At 46.3% G+C, this 24,241-nt stretch overlaps 1 protein-coding gene across 3 annotated transcripts in view; it reads left to right on the forward strand.

The window, feature by feature from the left end:
• The window catches only part of PRICKLE2 (prickle planar cell polarity protein 2), a 343,782-nt gene that overhangs the window by 298,757 nt on the left and 20,784 nt on the right, over positions 1 to 24,241 (forward strand). For all 3 annotated transcript variants that reach the window (XM_059880046.1, XM_005222690.5, XM_002696985.6), the window contains one exon: positions 224 to 1,096. In XM_059880046.1, the coding sequence (XP_059736029.1) occupies positions 224 to 1,096 (873 nt within the window). The remainder of the gene's footprint in view (positions 1 to 223; positions 1,097 to 24,241) is intronic.

A 24,241-nucleotide genomic window follows, 5' to 3' on the forward strand; every position in this document is an offset into this window, starting at 1 on the left:
CTCTGCCCTCAGGGCACATGAGTTAAGGAGGACCTGACTGGTAAAACACGGCGACTGTCGTAAGACACGAATACTGTTTACGCGGGAGCCTGATAGTCTACCTGTAGACATTTTATTCTGCAGCATCTAGAACCCTGAGTCAGACCAGGGTGCTGTACATTTCATGTTGTGTCACAGCACTCTGAGCAGCTCGTCACCCTATTCGTGTCCCTTCTTTTCCCAGGAATTGACCAAGGTCAAATGACCTATGACGGCCAACACTGGCACGCCACTGAGACTTGTTTCTGCTGCGCTCACTGCAAGAAGTCGCTCCTGGGGCGGCCCTTCCTCCCCAAACAAGGCCAGATCTTCTGCTCGCGGGCCTGCAGCGCCGGCGAGGACCCCAATGGCTCAGACTCCTCCGATTCCGCCTTCCAAAACGCCCGGGCCAAGGAGTCCCGGCGCAGCGCCAAGATCGGCAAGAACAAGGGCAAGACGGAGGAGCCGCTGCTCAACCAGCACAGCCAGCTGCAGGTGAGCTCCAACCGGCTGTCGGCCGACGTGGACCCTCTGTCACTGCAGATGGACCTGCTCAGCCTGTCCAGCCAGACGCCCAGCCTCAACCGGGACCCCATCTGGAGGAGCCGGGACGAGCCATACCACTACGGGAACAAGCTGGAGCAGAGCCAGCCGCAGAGCCCCTTGCAGCTCCTCAGCCAGTGCAACATAAGAACTTCTTACAGCCCCGGCGGGCAGGGCGCTGGAGCCCAGACCGACGTGTGGGCCAAGCACTTCGGCAACCCGAAGAGGAGCTCGTCGCTGGCCATGAAGGGCCACGGTGGCAGCTTCATCAAGGAGTGCCGGGAGGACTACTACCCGGGCAGGCTGCGGTCCCAGGAGAGCTACAGTGACATGTCCAGCCAGAGCTTCAGTGAAACCCGGGGCGGCATCCCAGTCCCCAAGTATGAGGAAGAGGAGGAGGAGGAAGGGGGCTTGTCCGCTCAGCAGTGTCGGACCCGGCACCCCATCAGCTCGCTGAAGTACACTGAGGACATGACGCCCACTGAGCAGACCCCGCGGGGCTCCATGGAGTCGCTGGCGCTGTCTAATGCAACAGGTAGGTTCTGGTCTCCTGGTACCCTGAGAATGTTCTCGGGGTCCTCTGATTGCTGGTCCTCAGGATTTTTGCATCATGCCTGCCACATGCCCTCCTCCACCAGGTTGTCGAGGAAGGTGAACCCCATGCCAGTGGCTCCTTTGATTGGATTCCTTCTAAGTGGAGCCTGACACAGGGGTTAAGGTGCCTGTGATGAACATGGTGCTCGCATGTTGAGAACATGATGCCAAGGAAGAGGAGCGAGAGAGACAGGGAAGGACGGGGAGGAGCCAAGTGGAAAATGCTGTCTGGGCTGGGGTCACGCTTCAGTCTGAGCCCACAGGGGGCTCTGAAGGATGAGTGGGACCATACAGTGGGGTGGCTTCCTTTCTGGGACAAAGGGACGGATGCTTTGCTCAGTCATGTCAGTCAGTCATTGGTCCTGGGCAACTGGAGAGCTACTTGGGGATGAGGTTGTGGATGTGGGCACAGGGGCAGGAGAGCACCTCTCGGCCAAAAGCGACATTAAAGAGAAGGGGTGGGCGGTTGTGAGCTCCAGTATCTTATTAGGGAGCTGGTTTTAGTGTGTGGATAAAGATGAAAGAAATGAGGACAGATAAGGAGCAAGCAGGCAGGCTGAGAAGGACAAAAGTGTTGAGAGAGACATAAGACAGACAGACAATCCATTGCCTGCTCTTGCCAACTACATTGTCCAGCTGTTTTGTGTACACGTGTAGACAATGTCGGCATTCTCCGAGATGACACTGTGCAAAGTATCATCTGAGGAGCAGGTCTATCCACAGTGCACCTGGAGATAAGTACTGATATTAACAGTGTTTACGCTCTCTGGGAGCAATTTGACATTATTGCAACATCCAAGCGCATGTTCAGTGGGCTTGTCTCTGCTGGTTCAGGTGTGGACTGGACAAGGTGTTAGAGACCGGTGGGTGAGTTGTCTGTGGCATGTGCTGGGTGTCAGTCCTGTTCAGGTGGGTCACATATCAGGCCATACTGGGCTGAAATATGAAAACTGGTCCTTCACTTCAGATAGATGGAGAAATGCTGCTTGAAGGAGCATTGAGTGTCTCTGCCTTTTGTGGATGGGACACCAGGAAGGAGACACATGTCTGTCCATTCCAGTAGGGATCCCAGAGTCAAATGTGTCTGTCCCAGTGAAAACTGTGACAGCCTTATGCACATCAGCCCCCTCTGGAGGGACAGCCGCCGCTGGCTCCAGCTGGTTGTTGCTGCCTGCAGGAATGTTTATTTATTTATTCAACTAAGAGTGATATAGCACTCACCATGTGCCAGACATTGTTCCAAGCACTTGATAGTCACTCAGTTAAATCATCACAAGTCTTTGAAAGAGAGAGACTTTTAACATTCTCAGTTCAGAGTAGAAGAAACTGAAGCACAGAGAGGTTGAAGCACTTGCCTAAAGTCATCCAACTTTCAAAGCAGAGATTGGAACTTCTGCATGTGACCCCAGAGCAGCGCTCTTCCGCACATCAGGCTGCCAACCTCATCTGAGCTCCATGCTGTCAGATCTTCCAGGTTCCCAAATAAGTTAAAATTTTGGATTTTTTTTTTTTAATGTAAAGCCGATTGGAACTCTCTGCTGGACGCAAAATGTGTCTCTGAGTTGTAGGATATATGTAGGTTGTGTTATTAACCTCATCATCCTCTCCGATGCTTTCACAGCTGTGTGCTCCTTTGTCTTGGAGGACAAAGAGCAGATATGTTTACCCCCATGTTTCAGATGAAAAAAATGAGGCCTTGGTGATTAAGCATGTTGCCTAATGTCATACAAAGGTGCAATTAGCACAGAGTGATGACTGCCTGGCTTCCAGCCCAGTTTGTACTGTTCTCAAAAGATTTATATGCTATAATTATTTAAGAGGCCAGAAGATATGTATGTAATTCAGACTTTGAAGTGGAGTTTCTCAAAGCTAGACCACCTGTATCAGAATCATTGGCTGCTTGATTGAACCATGAATTCCAGGGCCTCCTATCCAGGCCCAGGATATCAGACCCAGTAGAGGTGGGGCCCAGGAACCTGCATTTTGAACAGCTCTCTGCTGGTGCTCATACAACCACTGTCTAGAGCAGTTGTTCTTGGGTTTGTCTGTTCTGACTTGATTGTTCTCACAGTGTAACTTAGGAGGAAATCAGGAGATCCTGATTGGAGGTTCAGTTCAGTTCAGTCGTTCAGTCATGTCCAACTCTTTGTGACCCCATGAATTGCAGCACACCAGGCCTCCCTGTCCATCACCAACTCCCAGAGTTTACCCAAACTCATGTCCATCGAGTCAGTGATGCCATCCAGCCATTTGATCCTCTGTCGTCCCCTTCTCCTCCTGCCCCCAATCCCTCCCAGCATCAGAGTCTTTTCCAGTGAGTCAACTCTTCGCATGAGGTGGCCAAAGTATTGGAGTTTCAGCTTTAGCATCATTCCTTCCAAAGACATCCAGGACTGATCTCCTTTAGAATGGACTGGTTGGATCTCCTTGCAGTCCAAGGGACTCTCAGGAGTCTCCTCTTGAGAAGAAAGGTCTTTTGAACACCACAGTCCAAAAGCATCAATTCTTCGGCGCTCAGCTTTCTTCACAGTCCAACTCTCACATCTGTACATGACCACTGGAAAAACCATAGCCTTGACTAGACGGACCTTTGTTGGCAAAGTAATGTCTCTGCTTTTGAATATGCTGTCTAGGTTGGTCATAACTTTCCTTCCAAGGAGTAAGCGTCTTTTAATTTCATGGCTGCAGTCACCATCTACAGTGATTTTGGAGCCCAGAAAAATAAAGTCTGCCACTGTTTCCACTGTTTCCCCATCTATTTCCCATGAAGTGACGGGACCAGATGCCATGATCTTCATTTTCTGAATGTTGAGCTTTAAGCCAACTTTTTCACTCTCCTCTTTCACTTTCATCAAGAGGCTTTTTAGTTCGTCTTCACTGTCTGCCATAAGGGTGGTGTCATCTGCATATCTGAGGTTATTTATATTTCTCCCGGCAATCTTGATTCCAGCTTGTGCTTCTTCCAGCCCAGCGTTTCTCATGATGTACTCTGCATAGAAGTTAAATAAGCAAGGTGACAATATACAGCCTTGACGTACTCCTTTTCCTATTTGGAACCAGTTTGTTGTTCCATGTCTAGTTCTAACTGTTGCTTCCTGACCTGCATATAGGTTTCTCAAGAGGCAGGTCAGGTGGTCTAGTATTCCCATCTCTTTCAGAATTTTCCACAGTTTATTGTGATCCACAGAGTCAAAGGCAATGGCACCCCACTCCAGTACTCTTGCCTGGAAAATCCCATGAATGGAGGAGTCTGGTAGGCCGCAGTTCATGGGGTCGCTAAGAGTCGGACATGACTGATCGACTTCACTTTCACTTTTCACTTTCATGCATTGGAGAAGGAAATGGCAACCCACTCCAGTGTTCTTGCCTGGAGAATCCCAGGCATGGCAGAGCCTGGTGGGCTGCCATCTGTGGGGTCACACAGAGTTGGACATGACTGAAGCGACTTAGCAGCAGCAGCAGCAGCACACAGTCAAAGGCTTTGGCTTAGTCAATAAAGCAGAAATAGATGTTTCTCTGGAATTCTCTTCCTTTTTCAATGATCCAGCAGATATTGGCCGTTTGATCTCTTGTTCCTCTGCCTTTTCTAAAACCAGCTTAAACATCTGGAAGATTGGAGGTTAGAGGTTGGAGAATGTTGGAAAGACCAACTAAGCACATTTGAAGAATATATAGTCTCCGACCCTAAGGAAAAGGCAGGTAATTTATCCTCAAGATTTTCTGTAGATCCTTGGACAAAGCAGTGAGTGCCCCTCTGTCTCTGAGAACTTTTTGGAAAGCAGCCCTGAACCACGTCTGACAGAGCTGAGAAAAATTGCCCAGACCAGCACTGTCTGATACAGTAGCCACAAGCCACATGTGACTATTGAAATTTGAGTAATCAAGATGAAATGAAAATTTCAGGCCATTAGCTATACAAGCCACCTTTCAAGTGCTCACCAGCCATGAGCTGAATTTTAAATTTCATTTCATTTTAATCAGTTTCATTTTCAGTCACCACGTGTAGCTAAACCAGAGGCTACCCTATGGATGGCACAGATGAAGGGAGGGAGCTGTTAGGGTGGGCAGAATTTTAACCCCATCATTAACCTTTTTGGGCTTCCCTGGTGACTCAGCTGGTAAAGAATCCACCTGCAATGTGGAAGACCTGGGTTCACTCCCTTGGTTGGGAAGATGCCCTGGAGAAGGAAACAGCTACCCGCTCTGGTATTCTGGTCGGAGAATTCCATGGACTGTATAGTCCATGGGGTCGCAAAGAGTTTGACACGACTGAGTGACTTTCATTATCATTAATATCTTTGGGAATTCTGTTCTGAGCCCTGGTTTTTCAAATTCTAACTTAATTCTTGGTTTGGAGTACCATTTCTGGAGTTACACTCCCTAGGTTCAAATCCAGCCTTCCTATAGGAGCTGTGTAGCCTTAAAGCAGTCACTTAAATTCCTTAAGGTTCAATGGCCTCATCTATGGCATTTGATGAGTAATAGGACTTCCTTTGTAGGGTTTCTGTAGAAGGAAATGATCATACACTTAAACACACTAATATAGTCTTTGACACACATGACTGTCTCCAATGGTTACCTGAGTTTTTATTTTTTATTTTTCTCTCTCATCCTAAACATACTGGTGCATGGTTTTGGCCTCTCGGGATGTTTTGGCTTCTGGTATCTCCCAGCATCCAGCTACCATGCAGGTCTTCATTTTTAGGTTTGAAACTGTTTTTGTGGGCTCCTCTTTTCCCTAATCAACCTGAGAAGAGCATGGAAAACAGGCCTAAAGAAATCCATTTTGAGCCCCTGTGTTTCCATGGATCTGTCAGACACGGCAGTGTTGGAAGGGAGATTATAGCTAATATTTGCAGCACCGTTCATAGCATCCTTCACCATGAGACCTCACCCTGAACGCCTTTCACATATACCAAGGACATGGTGTTAACTAGTCTTTTTGCTGCTGACCCTTACTGTTGCATGTGAATTTTGCTGGAAAATTCAGTAGTTTTTTGAGAATGCAGCATTGTGAACTGTGTGTATCTTTAAACCCTAGAATCCCAGGCTGTGAGTGAAGGTTGTTTAGTCACTGAGTTGTGTCTGACCCTTTCATGACCTGTTCCTCTGTCCATGGGATTTTCCAGGCAAGAATACTGGGCTGGATAGCTATTCCCTTTTCCAGAGGATCTTCCTGATCCAAGGATCAAGCCTGCATCTCCTGATTGTCAGGAGGATTCTTTACCACTCAGCCACCAAGGAATCCCTGGGAGTGAAAGTACAAATCACAAAAGGCTCAGTCAAAAATACCTTGATCTTTCAGTGAAAACTAGGTTTCAAGATAATGGATTTTTTTTTTTTTCTCTTCCATGGCCAGTAACTTGTTGTTAACTATGTCTGCAGTGTTTAATCTGGCACAAAGCATGAGCTTTTTGTGGGCAGCATTTTTTCCTTACAGCAAGTCTGAAAAGCCAGGGAGCCCCAGTGGCTTGCCAGCCTCAAATCTCAGTTGAACACCTGCAGTTTTGGTTTAGAAGTGGGAGTGGACTCTCTCTTATCATCGGCAAACGTGGTCCATCCCTTCTGCTCACTCAGAGTGAATCAGGCAGGCTTGGTCACCATTTGCACCCCCCACTAAATGGAGTCTTGCAGAAGCTCTTTTAAAAAAAAAAAAATTAGCTGCACTGTGCAGCATGTGGGAGATAGTTCCCTGACCAGGAATCGGACCCGCAAACCCTGCAGTAAAAGCGTGGATTCTTAACCACTGGACCACCACGGAAGAACATTGCAGAAGCTCTTTGACCCTGCCATTGTCTAACCACGCCTCTAAAGCAGCTTGCAGCCTGGGTGATGGTAGTATTATAAATAGGAGTAACAAAATCAACAACAGCTACCATTACCGGATGTTTATCATGTACCAAGGATGGTTTTAAGTACTTTACAGGAAGTAACTCACAACACCCTGTGAGGTAGATAGAGTTATTTCCATTTTATAGGTAACTTAAGTGAGACCCAGAGAGGCTAAGTAGCCCGAGGCCACATGGCTCGGAAGTAGAGGACCGGGATTCCTAGCTCCAGAGCCTGTGCCCTGGACCCTGTGCCATGGCAGGAATGCTTGATGGTGATGATATAAGTGAAGATAATCGTAACAGATACTGACTGGGACATGACCTGGTAACAACTTCATATATAACATCTCTTCCAGTCTTCATAACAGCCCTGTGAGAGAAGTCTGATTATTATACCGATTTTACACTAAAGTGTAAAGTGTACATGGGCACACTAAAGTGCAGAGACATTGTGACCTCCGCATGGCCCCACTAATGGCCAGGACCTGAGCCCTAGGTGTGGTAGTCTTCAAAGCCCTTACTCTGAACCTCGATCTGCATCTTCACAGGAAGATGGTGGGTGGTGTTCACAGTCTAGAGATTTGCACAGTGACTCTCTGAAGAGACAAGGATTCCTTTTCCTGTGCAGCCAGTTTGTTGATCGGTCTGTTAGGCTCAGGCGAGACTAGAGGGAAGCCTGAGAGCCCAAACACCAATGGAGAACTGAATGGCAGAAGCAGTGGAGGTGGTCCGAGGTGATGTGCCCAGGTGAGAGGCAGGAAAGACAAAGGAGACGAGTACAAACCATCCCAGGGTGAGCACCCGGGCAGAAGGCACTCATGGGGAGGAGACCGCGGCCATAGTGCCAGGTGGAGTCTGGGTTCAAGTCACACTGGAGCAGACATAGAATAGAGCTGGAATTGGGAGCGGTGACTTCAGGTAGATGCCACACAACAGCCGGAGACTGTCAGCTGGTCCCCAGGAAGGGGGACAGTGGTGAGACTGACGCTAGGGCTGTTCCTTAAGGATCAGCCAGATTCTATAAGGAGTGAAGGGTCAGAGAGAGCTAGGACCTGGAGAATCAAAATGCAGATGTGTATCGGAGTGAGAGAGGGGAAAGGCGGTTTCTCTGTTCATTCATTCAGTCAGTGAGCAGCTGTGACTGGAGCTCCTGCCCTGAGCTACAGCAGAAGGAAGGAGAGTATGGGCTGTAGGCCAGTCTGCTAGCTGGAAACCGGAGTTTGTGGTTTAATACCTATGTGACCTCGGGCAAACCTGGCTTATCTATTCTGTCTCACTGTCTCACAGTATCACATTGTCCTCATCTTTTTTTTGGGGGGGGGGGATGTTGGGGGGGCCCACAGTACATGGCTTGTAGTATTTCAGTTCCCAGACCAGGGATTGAACCCAGACCATGACAGTGAAAGCACTGAATCCTAACCACTGGACCACCAGGGAACTCTTTTACTGTCTTCATCTTCCAAATGAAATGATAACATTGCCTTGTAGACTTGTTGTGGGAATTAAATAAGTAAATTCCCATAAAGAATTTAGCACAATGCCTGACACCCTCTGAGTTACTATTAGAGATTACACTTAGTAGGTGCCATGCCTCTGCAAGGTGCTAAGGTTGCAGTGAGCAAAGACATGGCCTTGCCCTCCTGCTCCTCATAGTGTAGTAGAATTTAATACATAATAACAATCTAACCTCAGATATGCAGATGACACCACCCTTATGGCAGACAGTGAAGACGAACTAAAAAGCCTCTTGATGAAAGTGAAAGAGGAGAGTGAAAAAGTTGGCTTAAAGCTCAACATTCAGAAAATGAAGATCATGGCATCTGGTCCCACGACTTCATGGGAAATAGATGGGGAAACAGTGGAAACAGTGGCAGACTTTATTTTTCTGGGCTCCAAAATCACTGTAGATGGTGACTGCAGCCATGAAATTAAAAGACGCTTACTCCTTGGAAGGAAAGTTATGACAAACCTAGATAGCATATTCAAAAGCAGAGACATTACTTTGCCAACAAAGGTCCGTCTAGTCAAGGCTATGGTTTTTCCAGTGGTCATGTATAGATGTGAGAGTTGGACTGTGAAGAAAGCTGAGCGCCGAAGAATTGATGCTTTTGGACTGTGGTGTTCAAAAGACCTTTCTTCTCAAGAGGAGACTCCTGAGAGTCCCTTGGACTGCAAGGAGATGCAACCAGTCCATTCTAAAGGAGATCAGTCCTGGATGTTCTTTGGAAGGAATGATGCTAAAGCTGAAACTCCAATACTTTGGCCACCTCATGCGAAGAGTTGACTCACTGGAAAAGACTCTGATGCTGGGAGGGATTGGGGACAGGAGGAGAAGGGGATGACAGAGGATCAAATGGCTAGATGGCATTACCGACTCGATGGGCATGAGCTTGGGTGAACTCCGGGAGTTGGTGATGGACAGGGAGGCCTGGCGTGCTGTGATTCATGGGGTTGCAAAGAGTCAGACACAACTAAGCGACTGAACTGAACTGAACCATCTAATTGTACTATTTAAAATTACATCAGTGGTAAATGTGGGGCTAGGAGGGTATACAGAGAGGGCTCTAGCTAAGTTAGGAAGATCAGAGAGGACAGAAAAAAAATGCTTAAGGGGGTAAAGTGGAAGGCGCATTCCAGGTAGCAAGAGCAGCATGTCCAAAGGTCCTGTGGTAGGATGTATGGCAAATATAAAGACCTGAAAGAAGGCGCCATGGCTGGGTGATGCACAGAGGATAATAAGGCTGGAAGGCACAGGGGGAATAGTGCAGAACCACATCAGATAGTTTAAGGGTTTGGGCCTTTCCACTAAGGACAGTGGAAAGCACTTGAAGTTATAGGCCAACAGGAAGGGAAGTGACGTGATCAGGTTTGCATTCTGGAAAGACAGCTTCAGCTGCTGTGTGGGAATTGACTTTAAGAGGGTAAGTGCTGGTACAGAGAGACCCATTAGGAGGCAGTCCAGGATGTGCAGCCAGGAGAAGAGATGAAGGCAGCAGCCCCCACGGTGTAAACACAGCAGTGACTGAAGAGCGTGCACGTGATGGTGACCTAGGAGAGGAAATTGGCAGAGCTGGGGGAACAATCCCGGGAAGCAGAATTGCATGGATGTCAAAACATAAAAGTTGGATCAGTTTGCCTACTCTGTGATTTTTCGACCCAGGCCAGCATCAGTAGAAAGTCCATGCATGATTCACTTGGATACTCAGACAAACAACAGAGGTAGAAACCTCCCATCTTTGATTAGTGTTGTATTGGCGTGGCATATCCACACCTTTATTATCTTTTTATTGAGCTATAGTTGATTTATAATATCATATTAGTTTCAGGTATACAACATAGTAATTCAATATTTCTATAGATGATACTCCTTTTAAAGTTATTACAAAATAATGGCTGTATTTTCCTGTGCTGTGTTATCTACCCTCTTGTTTATTTATTATAAGCATATATGCATAGCACGTTCACGCCTTTAACACACATCACCTACACACCTTGACAAGGAAAGCTCAGTTGCAGAATAACTGGAGGTATTGATTGCTAGTGGGTAATGGGGTAATTTTTTTTTTTTTTTTAGCGTTTATGGCAAACTTAAAAAGAAGGAAAAGAAACTTCAGTGTGAGAATCTGAAGTAACAAATGGAACAGCCCACTTTACCAAGAATGTCTGAGATGTTTCTTAATCCTTTTAATGTGAAACATTTGTATATTTAATTTGAGGCAGGAACATTTCTCCCATTCTTCTGCATAGCTTAGATATCCATCCTCTAACCCAATTTCTGTATTTAAATTGTTGGATAAAACTTCCTAAGCAGCTGGCACCCATGACTCGAGGAGTTAGCCCTCAAAGGTTCTCATAAATCATATGGCCCAGGACTTTCTGATCCTTTCCTCCATGGGGAAGACGTGGAAGATGCCCAGTCTGGAATTACAGGTTCGAAAACCTGGAACTCACCTTGAGTTCTGTTGTCTGGTCCCAGAGCCAACCCCAGGTCTACTTGGGGAAATGCATAGGGATCGTCTTTGTTCACTGGAATTCTGAAACTCTTTTGTTTGCAAGCCTCAGAATCCCAATTCCAATGGGTGTAAACAAACAAGATTTTGTTTTTCATCATGAAGTACAGAGTTCCCAGACTGGGAATTCCTGGTACAGCTGGTTCCAGGCACACAAACGATGGCATCAGGACTCAGCCTCTTTCCTGTCTCAGGTCTTGTTTTCTGCATGGTGGCATCATTCTCAAGTGACTCCTCCCCGGAGTAGGAGAGGGTGCTTAGCAACCCCAGGCTAACATCTGTTAACATCAGGTCAAGGCGAATGGGCTGATCTTCTTTAATAGTGTCTGTGACAGTCCCAGAATTGAGTTGCATTTGCGTGACTTTGGTCACCTAACATTTGTTAAACTAACTCCCAGGTTGAGAGGGAGCTGGAGGGAATCATTGAACTGATTGGCCAAGCCTGGGTCACATGCCCATCCTGGGAACTGGGCAAGTAGGGTCAAGGTCATCAAAACTGTAGGAATGGAAAATGGAGAAGAGGAGCTTCTCAAAGGGAAATCAGATAGTCTTTACAAAAGAGGAGGGATGGTGCTGCAGGAGTACAAACCACAGGCATGGCACCCATCTGGGGCAGACCACCCCCCATACACACACCTTGATCTGGTTCCTTCCTCCAAAAGCCCCACCATTTAAACTTGACATCAAATGTCCATTATGGTTGTTAGCCATGTTTTGTTTTGTTTTGTTTTGTTTTAATGGAGACAAAGCTCTGGTCTTTGGGACATGTCCCTGTGCTGATTGTAATGTGAAGGTTCTAGATGGTTTGGAGGGGCAGGTTAGATGGTACCCAACCTTCTGGCTCTGTGTTGAGGATGTGATTCAGGAGTGCTTTCTGACTGGTTTCGTGGGCTGACTTCCTTGGTGCCCCCCTACACACAGGAAAGCGTGCCCTCTTGGCATTTCTCAGCTCTGAACCAGGCTCACAGACCAGGCACCAGATGAAAACCAGCAGAGCGAATGTCGTAGGAGAATCTGTTTGTTCCTTGTTTTTTTGCTGAGTCAAAGCTTTGGTGTGTGGGAAAGCAGAGGACATTGTCAGAGCCAGGGGAGACAGATGGGGAACAGTGGACAGACAGACAGAGCCCAGTCCACAGTAGCTACCTGTCATGGTCTCGCTGATATTTTCTGGGTCCAGAGAAACTTTTCCAGTGTCCTGGTTTTTAATAACCACTCAGGAGGCTTATTTATAACCTCCTTGGGCATGAGCAGTCAGCTATGCTGAGAGTAAGTAACCGTGGTTGCTGACAGGAGAGAAAAGATCGCTGATTTTATTCATTTTATTACTGAAAAGGCAACACTGGAAAAAAGAAAATGGGTCTAGAGTGGAGACCAGAGGATGATGGGCTTTTTAGAGTCATGAGATTTTTCAAAGTGAATTTTTAAAGAATGAGTGTGCATTTGTCTCAGAACCTTTGAATTTGGGAGTGTCACATGGGAAATCAAATAGTTCTTATCCACTTGAAAATGGTTTTGAAACTCAGATTTTTAGGATTTATGCCTTTAAAATATCGACAGTAAAATGTAAAAGAGGAAAATTGAGAAAAATGACAGAAGTGGGGGAAAATATCGTAACACCCACCACTTGACTACTGCTACTATTTCAGTGACTTTTCCAGTTTTTCCCTATATACTGGTATATCATTTTTCTTGGAGTTGGAGGCATATTGAATATTTTGTGTCCTGAATTTCTTAATTTGCATTCTATTGTTAGCTTATTTTCAGAGCTTTTGTACCCATTGTTTTTGATGACTGCATTAGTATTCCACTGAATGAATGTTATCGCATCTCTGGAATTGGACATTTAGGCAGTTTCCAATCTGATTTTATTTAAATCTTGATTTCTTTGGTTTCCATCAACAGAACATACTTTCTTGACCCTCCCTTTTCTTATCAACATAAACCTTCTAAATATTTGGCTCAGAGGCTCACCAGATCCTTGACCTCCTCAGCTTGGCCCCTTGGAAAAGCATTTTAGTATCTCCTGCACAAGATGTTCTGACCACAGGGTGATGCCTATCAGTTATACTTTGCTGACCCTCACCTGTCTAAGCCACCCCTCTTCAACCCATACATGAAGCATCTCCCAGAGCACTGGAAAATCAATGTGATCGAAACCCCACTTCCTAGTATGAGCCATGCGGAGCCAACTTTGGGGGAGTGCATTTCTCCATATAAACAGTCATCCCCTCCATCAGTTAGACTCATCCAGGGCCCACCTACATTATATTCATCTGGGATGCTTGTCAATAATGTAGATTCTTGGACCCCATCCCAGACTCACAAATAGAATCTCTCAGGGCTCAGCTTTTCTAACAAGTGCCCCCGGAGAACTCTCAGGCCTGCTAAGTTTGAGAAAGGACTGTTGAGCTAGAGGAACCCAGACTTCTCATCTTGGTGATCAGATAGTTACTATCATACTTACCATCTTATCTGTGGCTGGAATGCTCATCTATCCTGCAGTGCCCTTCTGCATCTCCTCTTAGCCCTGAGTTCAGCCTCCTATTTAGACAAAAGCAAAATGAATTATGCTTCTTCTGAGAAGCTCTGAAGATGTCCCCAAGATCAACTTGCTCTTGATAATAGTAAATATCATTCTAATTAGTTAAGAACACATGATCTGAACCATATGGATGGGGTATTCCTTAATTACATAGTATGGATTAAATATGAAAGAGGGTGATGCTTGCCAAGTGGTTTTGGCATTCTCACTGGATACAGCAGAAAAAGTGGACAGTAAAACACTCTAGTCTTCAAACAGGGCCTGTTTCAGTTCTAAATCAATGTGAAAATCAAAAGGCCATGAAACCAAAGTTTCATAAGAATTTGAGACAGGTTGATTCGTTGTTTGTTCAGCATCAAATTATTTTCAGTAGCCCTCCTCAATGTTTTACCAGCATCACCTTGAGAGCGTCTAGTTAGCTGTCTGTGGGTGGATGGATGGGTACGTGTGTATGTGTTTTCTGAGCTCTGTTCTTCCAGCCAGCTCCTCCAGCCTGCCCTTCCCAAATCAAAACCAGACCATGACATGTTTTTGGGAGGCAGCTGTCACAAATCAGGCTGAGCAAACAGGCGGGGCACCGTCTAGAAGATAAAGTCTCTGTGTTCCAACACAAAATTACTAAGAAAAAACCTCATGTTTTCTTTGGTACAAAAACTTTTAACAGCTTAAAAATGTCATGCTGAACTCCCCATCCACTAAGTAAAGATATAGGACATATTTCTTCCTTTTTTTTTTTTTTTTTTTTTTTCCGCTCTGTTCTGGAAAATCATCTTTCTCAGCTCTCACCCACCCAAGGTTTTGGTGTTCCAGTTTGCAGACTGTCCAGCCCCTATCTTCCCTTTTCTCTGTTAGTTTCCCCATGTACAAGAAGTGGAGGGAAAAACAGGCTCATTATACTCCTTGCACAAAGGAGTAGAAACCGTCCTTCTGTGCATTCCTGTTCTCTGGACCTTTCCTGGGAACAAATCCTTCACTCTCAGCTGTGCTACGTCTGAGGGATTCTCATTTCTTGAAGTTAAGCATCTTACCCAGTCAGATCTGCCTTCCTGAGTGTGTTATCCATCCAAAGACACCTGTGAGGACTTATTTTTTATTCTAATATTGTGCCTTTGGTGCTAGCATCCATAGAAAGGATTCTGTAACTGCCCTGGACTGCTCCCCTGGCTGGAGCAGAGTTTTGACTGCTGCCTTTCAAAACGGAGGCGCTGATTTTAGAAGGGCAGAAAAGTCCATTTCAGGCTTTACTTGTGTCTTTTCCTGGAGAGCAGATTAAGCTCAGAGCTGGAAGGGAAATGAGAGAACAGCCTAGAACAACTCATCCTTTTTCTTTCTTTCTTTGTGTTTGGATTCTGGGTCCTGGGGAAAAGATCAGGGGGAGAGTGGTGGGGAATTCCCATTGCCTGAGCTGCACATTCGTGGACAAACACTGCCTCAGGGTGAGCGTGATGGTCTAGATGAGTGGCTCTCAACGGGGGCAGGTGGAGGTGGGGAGGGTGGGGATTTTGTCACCCAGGGGACATTTGGCAATATTTGGAAACAGTTTTATTTGTCACATCTTGGGGTGCAGGGTGTTCATGGCTGCTAGTGGATAGAGGGCCAGGGTCGTACTGCTAAACATGTCCAGTGCACATGAGAGCACCTCCCCTCCCAGAAACTTTTTTAATTGTTGCTTGGAGGATGATGGCTTTCCAGCGTTGTGCTGGTGTATGCTGTACAACCATGTGAATCAGCTGTATGTATACGTATAACCCCCCACAACTTCTCAAGCCTCCCTCGCACGGCACCCCCCACCACCACCAATCCAACCCCTCTAGGTCATCAAAGAGCACCAACCCAGCAAAGAATTTTCTGGCCCCATGAGTCAGTAGTGCCAGAGTTGAGAAAGCCTGGTTTAGACATTGGGAATTCATTCAGAAAGCATCAGCCTCCATCAAAGCCTCTCAGAGCCACATCTGAGGAGGTCATGATGTCACATGGCAGGTATTGGGTCTGCCTGGCCTGGCATTTCAGAAGCCCCCTCTGCAGCTGAAAGAACCCTTTCTGCTTGTTGGTCTGATCCCAGCCACACCACAGAGAGTGGGTTACTGTTTCAGGATCAGTCCAACTTGGTTGAAACTCCCATCACCGCTCTAGCTGCATGGCCTCAGACAAATGGCTTCAATCTCTCAGCTTCCTAGAGAACAAATGTAAATTTCTGCCATGTGGGGCTGTGGTGGAATGGGAGGTAATATTCAGAAAGCACTTAACTGCATGCCTGGCACTTGGCCGTCTCAATATTTGAGAGTTATTATTACTCTTCTTATTAGGTGCCCCAGAGTGCCAACCTCCTGTCTCTTTCCTTTTAACTCTGTCTCAGCCTGTTGCTCACTTACCAGGGAGAAGGAAGATTGCAGAAACTCAGACCTCATGATCACAGACAGGGATGGAGGGAGAGGGCCTGGATCCATGGATGAGCCTGAGGTCTGGCGGTTCTATAGGTGTCAGAGATCCAGACCACGCTGGTGCCCACAGTTGGGGAGCTCTGTGGCTTGGATTTTCAGGAATGTTTGCAGCTGGAAAGATGAGCCCCTTGCTCCGAGTCTTGATGTCCCACCTTGTCTGAGCTGAAAAAAGCTACGGGAATCTGAGGCCTAAGTATGCCCATATAACACCTCTTAGTGGTAATGGAGCCTGGCCTCCCTGTGTAAGGACGCTCGACTGTCAGCTCCTAGGCTTGAGCCTCTCCCTTGCTAATCGCCCCCTCTCCCCAGTATCAATTAACTTTTCAGACAATTCTCATTTGCTGCAATTTAGAAGAGTTAATTTGTTGTTTGAGTCTGTGGATGAGCAATCTCTGGGCCCTGAGTTTAGGAAGACAGTCGGGGGGTGGGGAGTCCCAACAATAGAAATTTTCCATTGAGATCATTATCGGCCTTGGAGACTCACTGACTAGTGAAGTCTGGCTCTTAGCTGCAGATCTGTTTTGAGTTCAAGCCCCTCGGCAGGGAGACAAATTCCAGCCTGCCCGGAGGTTCTCATAAAGGTCTCCCTGAAGCACCCCAGACGTCACCATTTTTTAAAAATTGCAATTGCAGTTGATTTCCAATGTTGTCAAAATTGCTGCTGTCCAGCAGAGTAACTCAGTTACACGTATATGTGTTCTTTTTCATATTCTCTTCCATTGTGAGTTGTCACAAGATATTAGATAGAGTTCCCAGGTCTCACCATTCTTAAGTGAACCGTGGATGGCCAGGCTTTCTGTCCCTGAGCATTTTACCTTGTGGCCCTTTCTGCTCAGGATGAGGGCAGCCCAGGAAACAGATGGCTTCCCCTGTCTTCTTCTGCCCTCTGAAGCTATTTATTGTGGGGACTTTAGTCAGCTCATGTGGGTGATGCATCTTTATCTGTCAGTATTGTATGGAACACAGCAGCTTGGAGGACATTTGTATTCCAGCTTTTCTCTGAGCCCCAGGACTGCTGCAGAAGGAACATTGTAAATATCCTTAGTGGGTGTTCAGAAGTTCCGCCTCCACCCGTTGTCATCCGGTAGCTGAACCCAAAGCCCTCCTGGGAGCTGTAAAAATCATTCACTCTCATCCCAGACCCTAATACTGCGTATGTTAGTGGGACAAACTGTATAAGATGCCCTGTCATCCTTTATGGTAACCCCCTGCAAAACACGTCTCTAATGCACTGCTTTTCTCGAGTTGCCATTTCTATTTATTTACAGAGTTGTCATTTCAAAGGGAGCCATGCTCGTGTGTCTCCCTCATCCACTCACAGTCCCAACAATCCTGTTTTTTATCCATCTTCTATACCAGAGTTTGATATGAGATTTTTTTTTTCTTTTTGAAACAAAAAGAATGAGGAAAAGAAAGACATTTTAAACATGTTGGCTCTGACTTGTTTTATGGTCATTTATTCAACAAATACTTATTGGGTGCTCCCGCGTGCCAGGCACTCTGTTCATTGCCAAGTGTACGCTGGTGAATAAATCAGACTCAGTCCCTGTGTGGGTCAGGGCCCCAGCGGGAAACAGATGGCACAGGAAAGGGTAATTAAAGGAAGCCTAATGAAGGAGGCCACTGGGTAGTAACTGAGGCCTTAGGCAGAGAACCTCAGCCAATGTTCAGCCTGGCAGAGGGAGCCAGGGTGATAAGCACCATGCTACCCTCTGATTTCCTACTGGGAATCAACCCCAACCAGAAGCCCAAGAGTAAGAGAGCCAGCCATTGATGCAGCTTTGTGGGAGAGCAGGGTGGAGATGGTTATAATTGTAGCAGGGAATGTATAAGCACACACTAAGGCAGATTATGGTATGTGGTATGAAGGACATGAGCAGGGTAGAGATCTGAGAGAGTATTGAGGATTAACAACATTAGAAAGATTGTCATGGAAGCTGTCTGAAGTGGTGTTTAAGAATTGGATAAGAACTGACCTTACATAGGAAGGGAGGAGGAGAGGAAGAAGATGAAAGGCTTAAAAAATAGCATGTGCAAAGGCCCTGAGGCAAGAGAGAGCTTTACAGTTCTGGTAACTGGAAAGCAGGCCAGTGTGCTAAGAGTGTAGTTGTCGAGGGGAGAGCTATACTTAGAGCTATGAAGCACTCACCTTTTATTGCTGGCTCAAATTGAGCCTCTGGGAATCCCTCTGAGAACACTGTCCTGGTCCCTTTTCAGTGGAGTGTGTAAGTAGGAAGAAGTCAGATGACTTGCAGAGTCGGTTGGGGAAGCAAAGGCAAGAGTAAGGTCAAAAATGTCGTGCGTGTTGGGGAGTGTGAGGGGAGAACTTGTCATTTGAAGACAAAAATGTTTTGGGGGGAGGAAAAGTCTGTGAACTGTTTCTGTTGATCTTTGGGTTGCTGTAGCTTATTTTTGCCTTTTGGTGCTGATTTCTGGCTTGGTCATCTGCTGGATTTCATATACATAGTGTATTTGAATTTCACCCCTGGTATCCTGTCTTAGCCAAGCAAGTAATATATAAATCTGATTAAAGCAAAGCCTTTCCTGAAGTAAACAGTAAGCCCTGAAAACATGTAGCTAAACATATGATTCACAAGTCTCCTTCTTTTGTTGCACGAATTAGCCAGTTTGGGCCATAGGGAACAGACTCTAGGGCTCTTAGGACAGATGCATTGGTCCTTAGGAAGAAAGGTGGATATTTCCTGGGTGGATGTTACAATAGTTACAGAAGGCTTTCTTCCAGCCTCCAGAGATCTGAATCCTTCCTCGTTTCCTCAAAATTTCTTCCTACAGTGAAGCGCCAGGAGTTCAACAAGATTTTCCATTGTAGGGAGGAAATCATGTGACTTTGTCCTCCTAGAATCTCAGCACCATGATAGGAGATGAGACCAAGTAGGTTCACAGTTTAGGACAGTTCAGTGACTAGTGCCCAAGGCTCATCCTTAAAAATCTCAGGAACCATCACACGTTTGTTTAGGGCCCTTGGTGGTCATGGACTTAGTTCTCATTAACAAGGAAAGGGAGCCAGTACCTCATGGGAATTCCTATCTCAAGCTCAGAGATACCAAGTGAATACTTAACACAGTTTTAAAGAGAATGGTCACCAGGCCTTCTCCATCTCTTTTAAGAGAGAGTTTCATTGGGCACCTACTGGAAAGATGGAAGATAGTGCCAGTGAAATAGTAATAAGCGATCTAAGAAAGAAACAAGTTTTTATTTCAGTCAAGTTGAAGGTTTTAACCTGGGAACAGCCTCTTAGAAGGCTCCAAGAACTCTCCCACCCATTAGAGGGCTACATATAGTTCTAGAAGTTTTTGAGACAGAGGGGGCTGTACATGAAATGACATGTTACTGACAGTTTGTACAACCTAGATCTGTAAGTATGAAGCGGTAGGCCACTGTGACCCTTCACAAGATCAAGAAGGAATATCTTTTTTTGTTTCTGGATATATATTTTATTTCTTGTGGACAGTGGTGACTAAATCCCACTCACTCCATAAAAGAATGTTATCCTTCAAGGAGCTGTCTTGGTGGTGATGGGAGAATGCTGCTCTTCACGGTTGAGGAGGTATTTCTGCCGGTGAGGGAGGTGTGATTGATGCCTAATGTACAGTGGAGGAGAGAGGTTCAGAGGGCAGAAGAAGAAAAAACTTAAGTGCTTTTTTTTTGGGTGGGGCGCATGCTGCATGGCATGTGGGATCTTAGTTCCCCAGCCAGGGATCGAACCCATGTCCCCTGCATTGGAAGTGCTGAGTCCTTCCAGAGTGTCCTTCCAGACCACTTGGACCACCAAGGAAGTCTGAAGAAAAATTTTTATGTTCAAATTTTTCTTATCTGGCCACAAAATATGAATTTTATTTCACAGTAGACACTATAATCTTTACACAGTGGTTCTCAATCTTTACCACATATGAAATCATCTGGGGAATATAAAAGAATACAGATGCCTGGACCCCACCCCTAAGAGTTCAGTTTAACTAGTCTGAGGTTTGTCCTAGGCCAAGGGATGTTTTAAGACTTCCCGTAATTCTACCAGGCAGACGAGCTTGAGAAGCAGTGTATTAAGGCAAATCCAAATTCTTCAGCAGGTGCATTTATTTCTGGCTTCTGGGATGATTTATGAGTGGTTCTGCTTCTGGTGCCCTAGTTTGGTCTGTTTTCTTTCTGTCTGTGAAGTAGCACACATCCTAAGGGAGAGAGCACTCATTTCTGAGCATACAGGATGCTCTCTGGTAATATCTTTGCTCTGCCACATCCTGCCCAAAAGCATCTAGAAATTGCCATTAAGGTGATGGTCTCAAGGGTCGAATAAGCCCCTATTTAGAGTTCTTGGCTTGGACTGTTAGCAGTTCTGTGACCTTGGACAAATTACCTAAACTCTTTGAGTCTGAATTTCCTCATTTACAACAACCCTTTCAGAGAGTTAAATGAGAAAGCACTGAATACAATTCCTGAGCTCAGTCGCTCAGTTGTGTCTGACTCTTTGTGACCCCATAGACTGTAGCCCGCCAGGCTTCTCCATCCATGGGATTTCCCAGGCAAGTATACTGGAGGGGGTTACCATTTCCTTCTCCAAATACAATTTCTGAATCATAGTAAACACTCAAAAACATTTGCAGTTTTCATCAGCAGAGATGCACAAAACTCTCAGGATAGATGCATTCTGATTTTGTCATAGCTAAGGACTAACCCAGGAAAATCAAATGAATGACAGTAAAGAACAACAGCAATGCTTATTGCTTTTATTCCCATCTTGGAGGTGGGGAACCCAAAGATCAGAGAGTTCAAGGTCACGTGGCTCATGACTGGGCCCTTGGGGATGAGAGCAGGTTTGCCAGGCTCCACTTTCCACCACCATTTCATATTGCTGTCCATAAAGCTCTTGAAAGAAGAGGGGCCTCCTGGTGATATCAGCCCTTAATCTGGTTGAGAAAAGGAAGTTGACACAAAGCTCAGGTTTTTCTCCGATGGGAAGGGTTCTCCAGAGAGGTATCAGCCAGTGAAGCCAGAGTGGGCAGGGTCGGCCGACTGCCACAGGCACCTGGAAAAATCCTCTTCCTCACCCTTTCATTGTTGGCTTCCCTTCCTCACAGCTGTCTAGCCCATATGCCACCACACAGGAGCCAGGGCGCCTGCCTGGGCTCAGCCCAGACAACCTCGGCAGCTGCCATGGCAAGCTTGGGGCGACCGGCTGTGCCCGGTGGGTCCCCCCCTTCCTCTTGCTCACTGCTGTTCTGTGCTCTGGTAGAACCACGATCCTCTGCATCTTGCTTTCAGTAGTGGTTCTGCTACTGAGCCAGTGTATCTCACAGCGAGCCCGCTTTTTAACAAAATGACAGGAGACTTTTACACCCCACCCCACCCCCGCTTCCGATTCTTTGTGCCTCTCCTCTCTCGTCCAGATGCTGTCCTCTTTACATCCCCAGGATCTACTGTCATCGATAGAGCTGAGGTCCTTTAAGTGGGACACTGTGTTAACCACTCAGGTAGACGTTTCTTGGTTAATCTTTGTAATGGTGCTGTGAAGCAGACGTCTCGTGTCCTTTCTGTTTCACAGATAAGGAATCCGAGACTTACAACATGTTCAGAGCCACAGTACAGCCAGCAGCTTGAACCAAGGTCTCAACACTTGAGTCCTGTGTGTTTAGTCATAATCCCATGGTTCTCTACCAAGATCTTCCCCCCCGGAGTGGGGAGTGGGGGACATTTGTCAATGTCTGGAGACCTCTTGAGTTGTCACAAGAGAGGGTAGGATGCTCCTGGCATGTAGTGGATAGAGATCAAGGATGCTGCCAAATATCTCACAGGGCACAGTCCTACCCCCACAACAGAGCATGATCTGACCCCCAAGGTCAGAAAGCGCCAAGGTTGAGAATCTCTGCCATAGCCCTAAACTGAGCTACATTTTCTTAGTTCATACTATGAAAATGATGGTTAATACGGTGTTAGAATGCTGACTGTGCTTTGTAAAGTACTCCTGCCCCTCCTCACCCTCTGTCTCTCCCCGGGTTGGGCAGAGCACAGCCTCTTCACTCCCCGCTTTGATAATCCCTGGGTTTGACTTTGTCAAGAATTCACTGTATCACTTTGGCAGCAGAGGTTGAATCTGTCTTCCTAAGTTTCCTTCCACCTTTGCAGAAGTTCATGGATATGCTAGACCAGCTTCAGGAACGCAGTGGCTCCAGATGTGGAGAAAGCAGGTGGGTTCTCTCAGACCACCCAGGCCTTCTGCTTCCCCTTCTCCTCTGTCTGCTCCTCCCCTTCCACCACCACCAACACCTCTCTTCTCTGTTGAGGGTTCCACTTTAATCGGTATCTGCGGCCCTCATTCTAAGTCTGAGGGGAAAACCCCAAATCACAGAACAGGACCAAGAGAGAGAGAGTAGGTCAGGATTCTAGGTTTGCCATCTCTGGCTATCTTCAGCATCCTGGCCTGGTGTGGCTCAGGCAGGACCCCCAGGGCCTGTGGGCACTGCTGCCACAGCCTCAGGAGGGAGGGCATAGCCTATGGTGAGCTGGGCAGGTAGGAGGTGGCTTTCTACCTGGCCTTGGGAAGACACGCTCGGTTGAGAGCTTAAGCCTTCAGTCAGGCTAATGCGGATTTGAATGCTGCTTGCTGTGTGATCTGGAGGACTGATTCTTGCCAACCCTAGATTTCTTTGCTGAAAAATGAGAAGGACTATACCCACTGTCCAGGGTTGATGAGATTTGAATGAGGTTAAACATGTGAAATTGTTGAGTACCATGCCTTGCCCATAATAGATATCCAAAAAGGCACCTCTTGTGAAATCCTCAGTGGAGACAGACTGACAGAGGACAAGCCACAGAGGTGGGGCGGGGAGGGCACATGGACAGTGGTCTTAGGGATAGTAGTCATGGTAATGATGGCATTCATTACTGAATAGCTGCTATGGGATGAGGGCTATGCCTATGCATTAACTCACTGTGTACGGGTCTGTTCTTATTCCCTATTGTAGCCCCCACAACAGTTCTCCTCTTCACTCTTCCTTGGCTTGTTTTTGTCTGCAGCACTTAACACTATTTGGTGTAGTAAATATTTTAATGCTTAGTTTTTTGTCGTTCTCCACTAGTGGAATGGAAGCTGCATGCAGGCAGAGACTTCATATGGTTTGGTTTTTTGCTGCTGTTGCCCCAGCAGCTGAAAGTGCCTGGCAGCTGAAGCACAGTAGGCATTTGGTAAATCTGACACGTGGTAGGCATTCCTGAAATATGATGCTGAAAGAATGAGTCTCCATTTTACAGATGAGAAAACAGAGGCTTAGAGAGATTAAGAGATTTGCCCAAGATCAAATGGCTCATGAGAGGCAGCTGGAGTCCTGAGCCTTTGTGAGCAGACTGCCTCATAAAGCAGTGTTTGGCCGGTGGTGATGACCACAGATAAATGTCTATGGGGCCCATACTTAAAACCAGGTACAGAGGCAGCAGGTGCTTTGCTTGGGTTCAGAACTTCCAGGTCGAGGTGTGGGTGGAGATGGATAGTTTGAAATCTGAAACCACCTGTCCTTCTCACGTGAACTCCAGGTATTTTCAGTTGCAAACAGCTCTGAATAACTTAGCACAGGATTTGGGGAGAAACTTATTTTCTTGTCCCTTCTCACTGTGTTCCAGAAATTACAGATTTGTATTTAATACCCCTGTCCCCAGCTTTGTTTCAGCCCCAGAGAAAGCGCACCTGGCTTCTGGATCTCCTGGGAGATAGGCTGAGGTAAAGGGGGTAGGCTGCCAACTTTTTCCATGGAATTTTATAAGCTTCTCTAATTACAAACAATTCTTTTTTTTTTTTTTAAGTTGCACAATTACAGAAATGTGTATTATGTAAGTTGAAGTTGTTCCATCAGTTCCCCTCCCACCACAACCACTGGGTGAATAGTCCTTTGGTATTTGTCTCTGGGCACACACTGACAGATACAAACAAAAAAGTCATTGTGCTGTTTCGCAGTTTATTGTTGATTTAAATATTTAATTTATTTATGTATTTATTTTGGCTGCCCCGGGTGTTAGTTGCAGCCTTAGGATCTTTTTATTTGTACAGCGTGTAGGATCTTTCATTGTGGCATGCAAAGACTTAGTTGTGGCATGTGGGATCTGGTTCCCTGACCAGGGATAGAACCTACATTCAGGGCATGGAGTGCTAGCCACTGGACCAGCAGGGAAGTCCATATTGTAGTTTTTTTCTTTTATTTTTTATACTTAACAGTATACCTTGTTCATCTTTCCTTATTGGTCTTTGTAGCTCTAACT

This window comes from Bos taurus, chromosome 22 (assembly GCF_002263795.3).
Source record: "Bos taurus isolate L1 Dominette 01449 registration number 42190680 breed Hereford chromosome 22, ARS-UCD2.0, whole genome shotgun sequence".
Classification (NCBI taxonomy): Eukaryota; Metazoa; Chordata; class Mammalia; order Artiodactyla; family Bovidae; genus Bos; species Bos taurus.